Source organism: Pungitius pungitius, chromosome 15, assembly GCF_949316345.1.
Source record: "Pungitius pungitius chromosome 15, fPunPun2.1, whole genome shotgun sequence".
NCBI classification, from domain to species: Eukaryota; Metazoa; Chordata; class Actinopteri; order Perciformes; family Gasterosteidae; genus Pungitius; species Pungitius pungitius.
In genome coordinates, this window is record NC_084914.1 from 3,145,990 (window position 1) to 3,161,673 (window position 15,684).

Sequence of the window (15,684 nt, forward strand, 5' to 3'; positions counted from 1 at the left end):
GAATGAAAGAAAGCAAACTCTTGCCTACGGAATTTGAAATACCAATTACTATTAAACATTCATTTTAGTATTTGCTTGTCCCGAAATGACCATGCGGTGGATGGAAAAATTAATAAATCAATGGATGGATGGATGGATGGATGAATAGCTAGATAGATAAATGGATGGATGGATGAATAGCTAGATAGATCGTTAGATGGATGGATGAAAAGCTAGATAGATAAATGGATGGATGAAGTAATAGCTAGATCGATGGCTGTATGGATACCTCATTGACCAGTAGTCTGATGGCTTGTTGAAACTTTGAACATGTACATGTATACAAAGCGAAATAAACAAATGCCCCACGATCGACAGGCTTAGAATCAGCGTATCTCCCATGATGTTACCTTCTACAAGGAGTTTACAGCTTGTCTTGTCATCAGCAGCGTCACAGGTGTAGGTGTCCTCGTCCCCTGAGTCTACATCGTTGATGATGAGTTTCCGGTACACATCTTCAGCTTTGATCTCGTACTTCTTGCCATGTTTGATCTCCAGCTTGTTCTTGTACCACTTCACCGCAGCGCTGGCACGCGACACTTGGCATTCGAGGTGACCGCGATGCTTAAACATCGCTATCTTATCCCTGAGTCTCTTCACAAACTTCACGGGCAGCTCTACAGTAACATGGACACTCAATCAATTAACCCTGTCGTGGTTGCCACAAAGGAAGATGAATTGCTAACAAGGCCCGCCCAAGCAAATAATAAGAAGCAAATGATCCTAATCTCTTGCAACCAAAGCAAAAGCTACTATTTTTTATTAAATAGAAATTACAGAACAAGAGCAATTCTATGACAGATTGTGATTTCTTCTTCTTATACTGCTGGAGATTTCCAATAATAAAACAATAATGTCTTCTATATAGACCATTGCACTACGTTCGATCAGGACTGACAGCTTTTGATCCTTTTGCCATCAGGCCTCAATGAGGCACGACAATGTTCATGTGGATTGCAAGGAGAACTTCCATCTTATCTAACGCGGTCAGGAATGGTGCATTTCGCATGCTGACTTCCGTAAAGCATAATCATTTGTTTGATTTAGAGAGAAATAAGGTTTCAAATATGCAGGAGGTTCCACATTTTTTTTGCAACTTTCTAACAGCCTTTGTCCAGATGAAAATGAAACAACCCACTTGCAGCCACGTCTGAACATTGTAACGTAAGTGTTTGCTAATGTGAGGAAACACACATGAATTCCTTCCGCTAATCCATGCAGCGACGGGGGTGGGGGGGGTTACACACACATCGGCGCTTTTTACCTTTCACTCTCAGTTTGGCAGTGGAGGAGGCTTTGTCAGCTGTGAATTTAATCTCACCCACGTCCTCGGCGGTGACAGCCTTAAACAGCAGTGTGTAGGTTTTGCCTGGAACGAGAAGTGGACGCCTGGTGTGACGCTCGTCACCTCATGGAAGGCTGCGTGAGTGTACAGGTGCATCTACTCCGGGGGGGGGGGGGGGGTTCTACCTTCTCGAGCACTCACCCTCTTGTCTCATCCTGATGTCGTCACTGGCTTTGAGCTTGACGCCTCCTTTGCACCACTGGTGGTCCACTTCGTCGTGGGAGATCTCACAGACGAAGGCAGCACTCTCCTTCTCCATCACTTCAATGTCCTCCAGCTTCCTAACAATCTGAACATCTCTGGCTGCAGGGGGAAATGAAGTCGTTTTTAATTTAACCCTGAATAACGTGACCTGATTGATTTGTGTGCTTCGTGACACGTGACCGATGAATTACCCAGAACGGCGAGCGTGGCGGCCGTGTTGTCGTCGGCGGTGCGACAGACGTAAGTTCCTGCATCTTCAGGGGCGCATTTGTTGATGACCAGAGTGCGCTTTCGGCCCGAGGAATGGACGCCAACATTCTTACCCGGTTTCACTTCCACGTCACCCTGAAGAGGAATCGTGTTTACAAACATTTACGTTCATGCACATTTTCCTTTTGTCTTGATAGCAATTTCTCACCTTGAACCATTTAACATCTGCGTTTGTTCTGGACACTTCGCAATCAAAAGCGGCCTTCTCCTTCTCAGGAACGCTGATATCAGTGAGGGGCTTGGAGATCACAGCAGGAGGTTCTGTAGAATCAACACACAGGTCACAGGTCACAGCCGCTGAGGCCCTCAGATCGGGGGGGTGGGGGGGACTGGCAGGAAGCGGCTCTTACCTGTGACAATCAGTTTGCCCGAACTGTGCACTCCTTCCGCTTGGAAGGCAACAGTTCCCGCGTCCTCCCTCTTGAGATCAGACAACGTCAAGGCGTGCTTCTTGCCCAGGGCTGTGATCCGGCAGCTCGCCCCCGTCTTTATCCGGGCGCCATCCCGGCTCCAGGAGCCCTTGACGTCGGCCTGACTCAGTTCTACCTCCAGGGTCACCGTCTCCGCCTCGCGCGCCTTGGTGTCCCTGAGACCCTTCAGGACCTGGATCTTCCTCACTGAAGGGAGCGAGACGAACTGTGTTACATTACAGACATGCACTTAAATGCTACCGATTTGTAAGCTAACCGTGCTGTTGCGGATCGGGCCTTACTCTCCACGCTGAGCTTGGCCTGGGTTTTGTCGTCCAGCGTTTCACAGGAGTAGACGCCCCGGTCGGCGTACGTCACACTCTTGAAGACCAGGGCCTGCTTGGCGCCGTCGACCCGAATCTCCACGTCTCCAGCGGGTTGCAGCACGACGCTGTTCTTCATCCACCTCACCTCGCCCGACGGCCTGCTGAGCTCCACCTCCAGCCTCACTTCACTCTGCTCCTCCGCCGTCAGGTCCTCCAGCTTCTTCTTCAACGTCACAGGCTCATCTGAATCGGGGGGGGGGGGCGCAGAGAGACGTCGAAGTCAATGAGGAAGTTGCATCACTTAAAAAGTGAGATTTAAAAAAAAAAAGCGTGCTCTTACGCTGCACTTGAAGGGAAGCTCTGCAGCTTTTGCCCTCCGCGTCGACGCTGACCTCCCCGGCGTCCTCCTGGGTGACGGCGGCGATGGTGAGCGAGTGACTCCCACCGCCGCGCTCCACCTTGTACCTGGGCCCGGCAGCGACCGCCGCGCCGTTGTGGAACCACCGGACGGCGGCGTCCGGCGGGTGGACGGCGCACTTGAAGACGGCGTCCTTCCCCTCCGTGGCGGCCACGTTGTTGGGTTTGGCGGTCAGCCGCACGAGCCTGGGTGCTGCGAGAGGGGAGGCAAAGTGTGAAAATGGACGCCACGATGAAGAAGAAGGAGAAGGAGGTTCCTGCCCGGTGAGCCCTTGAGTGAACGATCGGATCACCTTTGGAGGAGACTTGGGCGGAGGTCTTGTCGTTTGTGCATTCGCAGCTGTATTCTCCCTCGTCGTCTTTAGTCATGCCGGTCACGGCGAGGACCCGCTTGGCGCCGTCCGCCCCGACGCAGTGACGGCCGCCGGGTCCGATCTCGCGACCGTCGCGGCGCCAGACCACCTGCGCCGACGTGGCGCGGTCCAGCTCGCACACCAGCGTGAGCGTGCCGCCCAACTCCACCGTGGCAGCTTTCAAAGGGACCGAGAACTTCAGAGCTGGATCTGAAATGGAGAAAGAAAAAAAAAAATAGATGTTCGACATGGAGACAAAACCTAGCAGCAATTATAGGGTTTCTTTTTACAAGACTTGCCTTTGACTTGAACTTTGAACTCCAGTTTGTCGTCAGCCGTTTGACAGGAGTACGTTCCGCCGTCTTTGGATTCGGAGGATTTCACCATCAGGGTACGGGAGAGGCCCTCTTTTTTCATTTCGTACTTGCTGCCCTCCTTGAGCTCCACGCCGTCTCTGAACCATTTCACATCACCGCACTCTTTGGTCAGCTCGGCGGTCAGAACCACCGTCTCGGTAGCTTGAACAGCGCATGTGTCCTTAACCAGCTTCTTCTGGAACTTGACAGCTTCGTCTGAAGGGAAGCAAACGGCTTCTTTGTAAATGATCATCAACCTTGTCCAACGAAAAAAAAGTCTGACTTTTAAGTGCATGTTACCTGCCATCTGAAGCTCAAATACCAGCTTCTCTGCTCCGGCCTCGCACGCGTATTCGCCAACATCTTTTTTATCCATTTTTTCTATCACCAGCTCGCAGCGCTTGCCCCTGGACTCCACGTGGACCGCTTTGCTGGAGGTCAGCGGCTTGCCGTCCTTGTACCACTTCACCTCAGTCTTGGGGTCGGAGACCTCGCAGCTCAGCGTGGCTTTCTGGGAGAGCGAGGCTTTCACCTCCTTCTGGACCGACTCCTTGTTGCAGAAGCCAGCCGGGGATTCTTCGGGGGGGGGGCGGATGAAAACATCAAATGAGAAAGATCAACCAGACACATTTGCCTCCACCAGCGACATCGCACTGTCCTACCTGCCACCTGTATCTTGAAAGCCAACTTCTCAGTCCCGGCCTCGCAGACGTACTCCCCGGCGTCCTTCTTCTCCACGCTGTCGATCACCAGCTGGCGACTCTTGCCTCTGGACTCGGCGCGGACCGTCTTGCCGGAGGTCACCGGCTTGCCGTCCTTGTACCACCTGACCTCCGACTTGGCGTCGGCGACCTCGCAGCTCAGCGTGGCTTTCTGGGAGAGCGAGGCTTTCACCTCCTTCTGGACCGACTCCTTGTTGGAGAAGGATGACTTGGATTGGCTTTCTGCAAAAATGATGATGATGCCATTAGAAGATTGCGTAATTTCTGCGTCAATCACACAGGCCAAAATGTACCCCATCAAAAATGATTTCTCATACCTGTCACCTGTACTTTGAATGCCATTTTTTCCGTTCCGACCTCACAGACGTATTCTCCTGCATCCTTCTTCTCCACGCCGTCGATCACCAGCTGACGGGTCTGGCCCTTTGACTCCATGTGAACTGCCCTGCTGCTACTCAGCAGTTTTCCATCCTTGGACCACTTGACCTCTGTTTTGCTATCGACCACCTCACAGCTCAGGGTGGCCTTCTGGGAGAGAGTGGCTTTGACTTCCCTTTGGACCGACTCTTTGCTGAGGAAAGCGGATTTAGCCTGGACCTCCGTCGAAGAACCTGTAGAGGAGCACAATATATCCCTTAACTGAAGCAAACAACAGTACAGAATCCACTGTGGCTAAAGGTCTATTTGATCTTATTTTTCTCCTCACCTTCCACTTGTAATTTAAAGACCAGCTTCTCAGTCCCAGCTTCACACACGTACTCCCCAGTGTCCTTCTTCTCCACGCTCTCTAGCACCAGCTGGCGGCTTTTACCCCTCGACTCGCCGTGGATGGTCATGCTGGAGGTCAGCAGCTTGCCGCCCTTGTACCATTTCACCTCCGTCTTGGCGTCGGAAACGTCACAGCTCAGGGTGGCTTTCTGGGAGGGAGCAGCCTTCACCTCCTTCTGGACCGACTCCTTGTTGGAGAAGGCTGACTGGGCCTCTGGTGGAGGAGTGCGAGACGGAGAACATATCAGGTCCAAGAAACATTCCAACTGGTGATATTATTATTATTATTATTTCCATCTTCCATCTGTTAAATCCTTCTTCCCCTACCTGCCACCTGTATCTGGAAAGCCAACTTCTCAGTCCCGGCCTCGCAGACGTACTCCCCGGCGTCCTTCTTCTCCACGCTGTCGATCACCAGCTGGCGACTCTTGCCTCTGGACTCGGCGCGGACCGCCTTGCCGGAGGTCACCGGCTTGCCGTCCTTGTACCACTTCACCTCAGTCTTGGCGTCGGCGACCTCGCAGCCCAGCGTGGCTTTCTGCGACGGAGCGGCTTTCACCTCCTTCCGGACCGAGGCCGCGTTGGAGAAAGCCGATTGAACCTCTAGAGGGCGACGTCAACGAGAAGCGCGGTGATGTTAAGAGCGTTCTTTAGGATCCACAACGACTGGAACATTTGAGGCGTTATTCATTATTTAAACATCATCGAGGGACAGTTGCCTCACAATATGAATTAAATGTGTAGCAGCCGAACTTTAAAAAGCCTTCATGCAGGAGCAATGTGTTAAATTACATCAATCAATTCATCAATCCAGCATTCCTACCTGACACAAATATCTTGAAGACCAGCTTGTCCCCCCCGGCTTCGCACGTGTACTCGCCAGCGTCGCTCTTCTCCACCTTCTCGATCACCAGCTGACGGGCGTTGCCTTTCGCCTCGGAGTAAACCGCCCGACTGGAGATCAGCGGCTTGCCGTCTTTGCACCATTTCACTTCTGCCTTGCTGTCCGCAACGCTGCAACTGAGGGTGGCCTTCTGGGAGAGGGAAGCTTTCACCTCCCTCTGGACGGACTCCCTGTTGGAGAAGGCAGCTGCGGCTTGAGTTTCTGAGGGAATAAAAAAAAAAAAAAAAAAAAAAAAAGCGCATTTGGTATCATAGCAACGGCTGTGATGTGTATGGAATGATAGGAAAGCACTCACCTTTGATTTTGACCTGGAATGTGACTTTGTCTGCCGCGGTCTCGCAGGAGTAATGTCCTTCGTCGGTCTTCTTGGCGTTCTTGATGACGAGTTTCCTTTGAGTCCCCTTGCAGATGAAGGTGGTCCTTTGGTCCTCGGTTATCTCCACGTGATCTTTCCTCCACGCGACGGCCGCGCCGGCGGGAGAAACCTCACAGCTCAGCTCGAGGTCTCCCTTGAGGGACGGCGACATTCCCACCGTCCCTCTGGCTTTGTTCAGAAATTTGGCCGGTTCATCTTTGGAGAAGAAGGAGATCGAGATTGAAGCGAGACTTCTCCACAAGTCATCTGTTGATCTCGTGCAAATTGCACTCGTGTTTTTAGAAAATCAGAGTACCGTTTAAAATAAACGATTCGAAGCACTTAAAGCAGCGTTTCTATCTTTGTGTTTGTCACCGGAGAAGCTCAGGTGTGAAAGAGTACATGGTGACAGGTGACTTTTTCCCCCCTCTGACGGCTCATGAGCAAATGCCGAGCGGATCGCGTTTCCGTCACACGAGACGGACTGTCTGCAGGCGGGTGGGAGGAACAGCCCAGCTCCCTTTGCTTGATCAAATTTACACCAAGGGGGGGGGGGGGGAGTTTATCGATGATACTTTCATTACGGGGTCGTGTCTGCGGTGAAGTTAAACTACGTACCTTTAAGAGCGAGTCGCAGGCGCATTCTGTCCTCGGCCAAAACGCACTCGTAGGTGCCGACGTCTTCCTCGGTCACGTTGTGCACGGCGAGGATCCTCTTGCGCTCGTCGGCCGCGCATTCGTACTTCTTTCCCACTTTCACCTCCCGCTCATTTCTCATCCAAACCACCTGAGGAAACAGATCGAGTCAACCGGGCTTTATAATTAGAAGTGTGCTGCTACTACGGACACTAAAGTGTCACGGAATAAGATACGTGGCACATTGGACTGACTTAATTATTCTCCCTATTAATAACCCCCCTACCAACTTTGCCAATAAAAAAAAAAAAAAAGAGGGTCATAGCGAAATAATATAACGTGTCCCTCTGAAATTACAACCGGAGGTACAAGTGCTGAAGTGCATTCTTCATCAGAAAGCAGGTTCTAGAGGTTGACTTAAAATGACCCGCTCAAGGACACAGCATCTAGTGGTACTTTGCTGTCCATCACAAACCTGCGCGTCGCAATCCGACACCTCGGCGGTCAGCCGCGCGGTGGCCTGGGCGCTGCAGATCACCTCCGGCACATCCGACTTGTTGGTGAACGTCGCAGGAGGAGCTGAAGATGCAGTGTTCATGTCACGGGGCAGAATTCAACCAGAACCAACGGGGGAAAAAAAGGGGTTTAGCAAGCGGCGAGGGCGGGTCGCGGAGCGCTCACCCTTCACAGAGAGGACGCAGCTGCTCTGCGAGCCTCCGCCCACGAACTTGACCTCGGCCCCGTCCATTTCGGCGTCCACGGCGCGGACGAGCAGGGCGTGCGTGTTCTTGGACCTGGTGACGAGGTAGTCCGCCCCGCTGCGCAGCAGGCGGCCGCCCAGGGACCAGGAGCCGGAGCAGACGGCCGACAGCTCCACGGAGACGGAGAACTCCTCGCCGCAGCGGGCCACGCAGCTCGTCAGGCCTTTCGTGATTTCGGCGCTGGGCTCTGGACACAACGAGGGGAGGGGGGGAGAGAATAAGGGAGAGAACAACGAAGTGCGCGGACGCCACGGGGGGGGGAGGGGGGGGGGGGGGGAAGAGACGTGGGCCTCACCGAGGTAGAAGGTCCCCGGCACTTCCAGGTGAGGACTTTGGCCGAAGTCGTTGACGGCGGAGATGCGGAACTGGTAGGTGGCTTCCTCCGCGAAGCTGCTGACGGTGACCTCCGTCGAAGCGACGGGCTCGCCGGCGTTGCACCTCTGCCACGTCTGAGCGCCGACCTTCCTCTTCTCCACGACGTAGCCCTTGACGGGCACGGGGCGCTCGCTGTCCGGAGGAGACCACCGGATGGTGACGGACGAGTCGGTCTTGTTCCGCACCGCCGCGTCCACCGGGGGATCGGGGGGATGCTTCCTTGCAGCTGCGAGGAGGAAAATTTGGAATAGAATTGTCAATCAGGTCAAGTTTTAAATAAGGTCAGGGACCGAATGGGGAGGGGGGAAAACAGAGATATCCGCTGTATTGATGACAGAGGCGAATAAACGTGAAATCCTCCCGACCGGTGACGGAGAACCGAGTGGAGGTCTTGCAGTCTCCGGCCACGAAGGCCACCTCTCCCGAGTCCTCGGCCTGGCAATCCCTGATGGTGAGCGTGTACTGCCTGAGCGCGCGCGCCATGGAAACGCGCGAGTCCTCCTTCAGCTCGACCCCACTGCGGGTCCAGCGAGCGTCCGGGAAGGGGCGCTCCAGCTCCACGCAGAAGATGACGGTGTCGCTGACGGGTACCACCGTCCTGCGGGGGAGCTTCTTGGTTATGTTCCCTGGGGGGGGGGGTCAGAGAGAAGGAGGTAGACGTTAGGCGTGAAAGAAACACATTTCACTGGCGCTCAACCATCCAAAGAAAGGAGTAAAAAAAAAAAAAAAAAAAGGTTTGAAAGCACACCCAGGACGGTGAGCTCAGCCACGGTGCGGCTGCCTTCCTTCATCTCGCAGATGTACACGCCGTCGTCGTTGGTGGTGACGTTGTGTATGGTGAGGCGTCGGAGGGTGCCGTCCTGCTCCATGTTGTACTTGGTGCTTTGCTGCAGACGCGTCTCCTCCATGAACCAGCTGGACGTGGTGGCACTCACGGGAACCTCACACATCAGCGTGGCGGACGCCTTCTCCTGGACCTCCACGTCCTGAAGCTTCCTCCTGAATGGCACCTTAGGCTCTGAAGGGAAGAAGAAGAAAAAAAAAGAGTCTTCAGGTTAGGCAGGCATTGTGTGGAAAAATGCAGTGGTTTACAAAACATTAATTTCCCCTTAATCTCTAGTTCAGGCTGGAGTAATTTTAGAAGAGATTCGATTTGGTTGAGAACCAAAAACTTGACTCAATAGTCAAAAGCTCTTCCAGAGGAACATAAAGAGAAAAAGCTTGAATTCGTCAACAGTGAAAACAGACAAAGGTCTGGTGTGTTTTATTAAGTTCTCCAATGACCATTTCAACAGCCATGCGCTTACTAGCTGAAATGTCACTGATATTTGTGTATATTTAAGGGAGTCTCTTTAATGTGAACTGAAGGTTTTCAATGTACTTCAGAGCCTGGTGCTGCAGAGGACACCTCGAACATCTCTCCTACTTCAAAGTTTCAAACTGCAATATTGACATTTAAATATATCCTCCAAGCTTCTTTGCAAATCATCATTATCAACTCTCTGCAGTTCTATTCATTGTTTTTCCTTTTCAAGTTGTGTTTCAATGCTGTGCTTTGTGCATCTATCCTAAAAATGCCCCCCTTTTGACTTTTGACATCGGAGGCGTCCGTGTTCCGGCGCTCTCCTGCCGGGAGTCCCGCTCGCCGCGGTGCCAGTGAGTGACCACCTAGTAGCATCTGGCACCTTCAGAAAATAGGATAGCAACTCAACACCCGATGAACCAGAGAGCTCAGCCGTGTTGTTAAATACCACGAGCGTTTTTTCGGGGAGCTTTAAAGAAGGGCTTCGGTGTGTTGATTTCAACACGTACAGTAGCGGGGGGGTGGGGTGGGGGGGGGGGGGAATAGATGATCCTCCTAACTTCTCTGTGCAATAAACCTCCGCCGCCATCGCGTCTCACCTTTGACCGTGACCAACACGGCGCTGTAGGTCTGGCCCGCCATGTTGGTGGCGTTGCAGGTGTAGAGGCCGTTGTCGGCCTGCTTGCAGTACAGGATCTTGAGGATGAAGTTCTCGGCGTGGTCCTCGTAGATGACCTGCCTGCGGCCCTCGCGGATGTTCGCCCCGTCCTTCCTCCAGGTGATGTGGGGCTTGGGGTGACCGGTCACGAAGCAGCTGAGCTTGGCGTGCTTGCCCTCGGTCACCGTGCAGGTGCGCGTGAACACGCCCTTGGGCAGCTTCGCCAGCGCCGACGCCCTCAGCTCGTTCTCCAGGCCGGGGGAACCCGGGCCGTCGGCGATGTTGGCACTGGAGGAGGAGGAGGTGGCGGAGGAGGAGGAGATGGTGACGGAGGACCGGCTTTCTCCGGTGCGATAGACCGAGATGTCCTTGTTCATCTCCTCCTTGCGCTTCTGCAGGTGGGAGAGGAGGGAGGTGCTCTTGTCCGCCGCCGGGTGGCGGCGGGAGTCCTGGGCGTCCACGACCAGGGCCGCCGCGCAGTGCGCCCGGCCCACGGTGTTCTGGGCCCGGCAGGTGTAGGTGCCGGCGTCGAGGCCGCGCACGCTCTGGATCTTTAAGACGCTGCCGTCGCTGTCGGAGACGATCTTGACGCGGTTGCTCTCCCCCAGGTAGCGGCCGTCCTTCTCCCAGTCGAAGTTGGCCTCCGGGTGGGCCACCACGCGGCAGTGGAAGACGACGTCGTCGCCCGGGGCGGCGCGCGCCGCGGCGGGCTTGACCGCGAAGGCCGGGGCCCTCGGCGCCATCTCCGACGGCAGGGCCACTCTGAGGGTCACGGCGGCGTAGGCCTCCCCGACGCTGTTCCTGGCGCGGCACATGAACTGGCCGCTGTCCTCCAGGGTCAGGTCGTAGACGGTGAGGCGGTACACGTCGCCGTCCTCCACGGTTTTGAAGCGTCCGCCGGACGTCAGCTTCAGCTTCTCCTTCTCCCAGGTGACCAGCGGCGTCGGGCTGCCCACGATGGTGCAGCTCAGCGTGGCGTCCTTGCCGGCGCACACCGAGAACGCCTTGGGGCGGGTGAGGAACCTGGGGACTCCTCCGAACAGGTTTTTATCCATCGTCGGTTCCCTGCGATGAAAGAAAAGCAGTACGTTGCTGAACTGTGATGAATTGGTTTAAACGTCCTTAAAGTTTTCTTCTGCTCCTTTTTGGCAACGCATTCAATCACAAAGAAACAAACAGCTGGTTAAGGGCACTCTGTGGAATATGTTATGAAAATAAACACCAATCCGCAGTCCGGAGAGGCACATTTATGGCAGGCAGTTACACCAGCTGTCCGTCAACATACACCCCCCCCCCCCAGCTCCTTATGCCCATTCGACAACCACTAGACTCTCGTGCCACACAGACTATTTAATAGTGGGGGAAAAAAAGCAGTTCGACGGATTCCCTTGTAACAAGGTCAAATGGAGCAGATATGTTGCTCTCAACAACAAAAAAGAGGGGGGGGGGGGCATTTTCCAGCTTGGTCACCTCTGTCCCCTCAAACCGCCTCTCCCCAAAATAACCTCAGCTGTCAGACCCCGTCTCTGCGCATTGCCATTTGTAGAAGCGAAAGGGGTATCAGCTGTTTGATAAAGCTTCCACTTTAGAAAACGCACTCTGTAATCTGCGTCCATGACGTCACCTCGGCGAGGAAAAAACGCCTTTTAAAAAAACATAAAAGAAAACGCCGGAAAATGCTTTTTTGTAATTGGAATGGAGCACATTTGCTCTAATTTTTTTTTTGTTGTTGCTCTAATTAACTTTAATTTAGATGTCAGCCGGAAAATGGAAAGTGGAAGTTGAATCCGTCTCAGCAGGAACGTCTCGGTACCCGCGACAGGTGGAAAAGTACATTACGTCAGATACTACAACGTCACGTAATACGTAAAGACTTGAGTCCAAACAAACGGAGGAGGAAAAAAAATGCTTAAAAAGGGTCAAATCCCGCCATTAATTCTGAATGTGACGTCGTGTCATTTTGCGTCGAAGGACTCGTTCACCTTGAGTCTGCAGCCACTCGGGAAGAAGATGTGAAAAATTAAAAAAAAAAAAAACACTCCGCAAGATCTCCGAGCGAAAGCTCCAACTCCAACCTCACTTTTTAACGAGTCCAAAAAAGGTCTTCTTTGCGCTCAAATGTCCTCGCGTGGCGCTTGTAAAACCCCCGGTACGGTGGAACACCCCCCCTCCCCCCTCCCTCCCCTTGTCTCCTACGGTGGGCGGTCGACGGGACTTAGTTCTTCTTTCTTCCCTGGTACCTCATGATGCCAAATGGCTCGCGCGCAGACTCCTCTCCCAAATAGACTCGTCCCACAGTTAGGAGACAGGAGACAGGAGACAGGAGACAGGCTGCTGCTCTGCGCACTAAAGGTCATGAAAAAAAAAAACCTGAGTGACTTTGCAAATTCGTGTACAACAAAACTGATGAATTGATCAAATATGTCCCTGAGCTGCAGTGGTGAAAAGTAACTAAGAAAGTTACATTTAGTCTTGTATACTTGTATATTTTTTATTTATTTTACTTTATTCCTACTACACTATATGTAGTGTATTATAATGATGCTATGAATACACGCTTTACCAGCAGCGATATGATCATCTGTACAATTATTATTCTGAAATGGGGCATTCTGTAAAATGGCCTCACTTTCATTTTTGGTACTTTACGTTGATTTTGATGGCACCACTTTTTACTTCTAACTTAAAACCTAAGTGCGTGATATTTGACTTTCATTACTGTGGTATTACTACTTTTACTTTCTGACTCACAGTTCCTCAACACTTTACATAAACAACATAGATGCGTATAACATCGCTATGATCACAGCCCGAGGCTTATAGTGGCCCATCTCTTCCTACCACCTGTGAATGGATGAATGAATGAGTGTGTGAGGTCTGCATGTGTGATTGAGGCAGTTTCAGCTTGTGACACATTGTAATCCTCCGCCGCCGCCGCCGCCATGTTGACAGCTGCTTCACCCGGCTGGTCAGGCCCATAATGACGTTATGACTTCATAGTGTGCAACACAAGGGGTGCTTTAAATGCATCGCACATCATTACAATGGATTAACCATTTTTTTTTGGGGCAAGATAGCAATCACTACAGTTGTCAGGGTATTTCATATTTATTTATTTTTTGTACGCCTGACTTCATCACATACTTAGATATCATTTATATTTAATGCTGTAAAACATTGGGTAACACGTCTTACCCCTCTCGTCCCTATTCTTTGGCCTCTGTGGTATTTTATTTAGGTCTTCCAGAGTGGGCTTCCCCCCCCCCCCACTGCCAATGACTGACAGCAGCAGGTCGCCTGGACCCGGATTTAAACCTGCAGAAACCCTAGCAGACGGTAATCCGCCGTTGCTGCTTGCTTCTCCTTCTCCGGGTTCTGCCGAGGCCGGGTTCGGGTTTCCGTACTCCTGAAGTTACGCAGAGGATGAAAAAAAGAAAAGATCAAACGAGAACAAACAAATGGAAAATAAAAAGGCAGCTGGGTTGATATAAAAAAAAAAAAAAGACATTTGAACTTTACCTCTCGTGCTTTCCTTGAGGCTTTCGGCGGTATTCGTTTGCTGAAGCCCATTAGATCATGGGCGGTGTTTTCCAGAAGTCGTTCTCAGGCAACACCTGAGCACCGTGCCGCAGAGCATTAAAAAAAAAGGTCCTATGTGACGAGACGATTCGTAAAATGCATCCGACGACCTCCGACCTCTGCGTTCTTTCCGCCTGACCTCGCAGGCATTTCAAGAATAAGGTCGAGGTCGTATGGTGTCCGCGGCCCAAGCGCACCGGGGGAAACCAGCAAAAGAACATTCAGCGAGGTGGACGACGAGCAAGACAATGGAAGATGGGGGGAGGGGAAATGGACTAAATAGTGTGTTCCAAAATACAGGAATGTAGTGTTTATTGACTAATTGCCAAACGACAGGAAAAGAGATGCACGAAAAACAAAAGTCAGCTCAACTAATTCAAACCCACGGAGTGAAGTCAAACGGACTAATGTGGGAAGGAATACTTGTGTTACAATGGGGGGGGGGGGGGGGGGGAATTAGACCACAGGGTTTAAGTTGAGCGGGCGTGGTTTGTCCCGCTGTGCACACAGAGGAGGATTTTAACCCAGAAAGAACTCAAGAGTCATAATTAAATCAGTGAATTCACCATGTGATATCCCTGGTTTCTTTTTTTAGGTATATCATTATTTGGATAGTAAATGATTTAGTACCTTCTTTGATGCGACCGCTAGGAGTAAAAAAAAAAACATTAAATCCCACTTGTGTTTATTTAGTCAGGTGGGTGTCTGTCTCTATCCGTCCACGGTAACCATGTGAGGACATCGACGCGTTACAGCATTAACAAATTTGAAATTTAAAAGGAATTTCCACCTCAGTTCAGAGGAACAAAAGCGTCAGCACAAATATACGCGAGTGTCAGATGCATACAGACACGTCAACATGGCAATTTGAAACAAATTAATTAAAATAAACATCGGATAATCAACCACAGGAGAAATTATTTTAAACACTCAAAATTTGATTTATTCGTATTTCTACTCACTCACAGAAAACACACACGTATTGTAAAGCTGTGCTGAAAACAACTTCTTTTGGCATGGTTTCATTTATCAGAAAAACAAAAAAAACAGACACACCTGTGTAACAAACACACAAACTAAACCTAAAACGTTTTGGAACACTTCCGGGATGAAAACTTAGCACCTCGTTACCAGTCACTGTGATAGTGGGACTGGTGTGTAGTGGATAAGAAACCAGAGTGAGGCGAGAAGGCCTACGAGGCACACTCGTGCCTCTCCGGGGGTTTTGAGTCAAAACGCCACGAGGAGAAGAAACAGCATCAGTGCGACGCACCATGGCTCGCCAAAATAAAATGCCGCACGCAAGTGTGTGTGTGTGTGTGCGCTGCGAAATCCGTGAAAGTAAAAGAAATGGTTTACAAGAAATGGCTTGTGTGCGGAGCAATTCCTAATCCTTAATGCTTGAAAAGGCACTGCTTAAATCAAAAAAATGACCGACATGACAGTGAGGCGTGAACGCGCACAGAGCCGAGCTCCAGTGCGTCTACGGCATAATCTCACTGCACAACACTCATGCACGCACATCAAACATCGTGACAAAGACACACACACACACACACACACAGTCTCTATAGGGCGGAGGCTTTCCAGGTGCGTCTCCTGCAGACGGCGGCGTGCAGATGCCTTGCTTAAATACAGACGACGTCACGCCGGGGGGAGACGGACTCAAAGCGTCCCTTTTCAGCCCTGCAGTTTCTAAAAAGTAACCAATGCAAGTATTGTGTACACACACACACACACACACTACAAATGGAAAAAAAAAGAAGTTGATAGTTTATATTCCGTCAGTGCAAAATTCGGCGCTCATGTTAGCATAATTACACAGGTGTCAAAAAGCATTCCTTCCACAGAATTCATGTTCATCCACATTAAGAGACATTTCTATCCTGTGAAGTTGCAGTTG

The 15,684-nt window shown here is 51.5% G+C and overlaps 1 protein-coding gene across 8 annotated transcripts in view; it reads right to left on the reverse strand.

Annotated features, from left to right (window-relative positions):
• The window catches only part of obscnb (obscurin, cytoskeletal calmodulin and titin-interacting RhoGEF b), a 34,958-nt gene extending 22,613 nt beyond the window's left edge, over positions 1-12,345 (reverse strand). For all 8 annotated transcript variants that reach the window (XM_037457336.2, XM_037457334.2, XM_037457335.2 and 5 more), the window contains exons 1-25: positions 12,185-12,345; positions 10,144-11,267; positions 8,990-9,259; positions 8,607-8,867; positions 8,162-8,467; positions 7,787-8,053; positions 7,581-7,684; positions 7,088-7,256; positions 6,410-6,685; positions 6,034-6,315; positions 5,538-5,813; positions 5,149-5,424; positions 4,760-5,053; positions 4,383-4,664; positions 4,021-4,296; positions 3,664-3,936; positions 3,305-3,574; positions 2,935-3,204; positions 2,571-2,837; positions 2,209-2,475; positions 2,007-2,119; positions 1,780-1,933; positions 1,526-1,687; positions 1,304-1,408; positions 390-656 (exon numbers count right to left, since the gene is read on the reverse strand). In XM_037457336.2, coding sequence (XP_037313233.2) covers positions 390-656; positions 1,304-1,408; positions 1,526-1,687; positions 1,780-1,933; positions 2,007-2,119; positions 2,209-2,475; positions 2,571-2,837; positions 2,935-3,204; positions 3,305-3,574; positions 3,664-3,936; positions 4,021-4,296; positions 4,383-4,664; positions 4,760-5,053; positions 5,149-5,424; positions 5,538-5,813; positions 6,034-6,315; positions 6,410-6,685; positions 7,088-7,256; positions 7,581-7,684; positions 7,787-8,053; positions 8,162-8,467; positions 8,607-8,867; positions 8,990-9,259; positions 10,144-11,257 — 6,601 coding nt within the window. In that variant the 5' untranslated portion in view covers positions 11,258-11,267; positions 12,185-12,345. The remainder of the gene's footprint in view (positions 1-389; positions 657-1,303; positions 1,409-1,525; positions 1,688-1,779; positions 1,934-2,006; positions 2,120-2,208; positions 2,476-2,570; positions 2,838-2,934; positions 3,205-3,304; positions 3,575-3,663; positions 3,937-4,020; positions 4,297-4,382; positions 4,665-4,759; positions 5,054-5,148; positions 5,425-5,537; positions 5,814-6,033; positions 6,316-6,409; positions 6,686-7,087; positions 7,257-7,580; positions 7,685-7,786; positions 8,054-8,161; positions 8,468-8,606; positions 8,868-8,989; positions 9,260-10,143; positions 11,268-12,184) is intronic.
• Between the last annotated feature and the right edge of the window lie 3,339 nt (positions 12,346-15,684).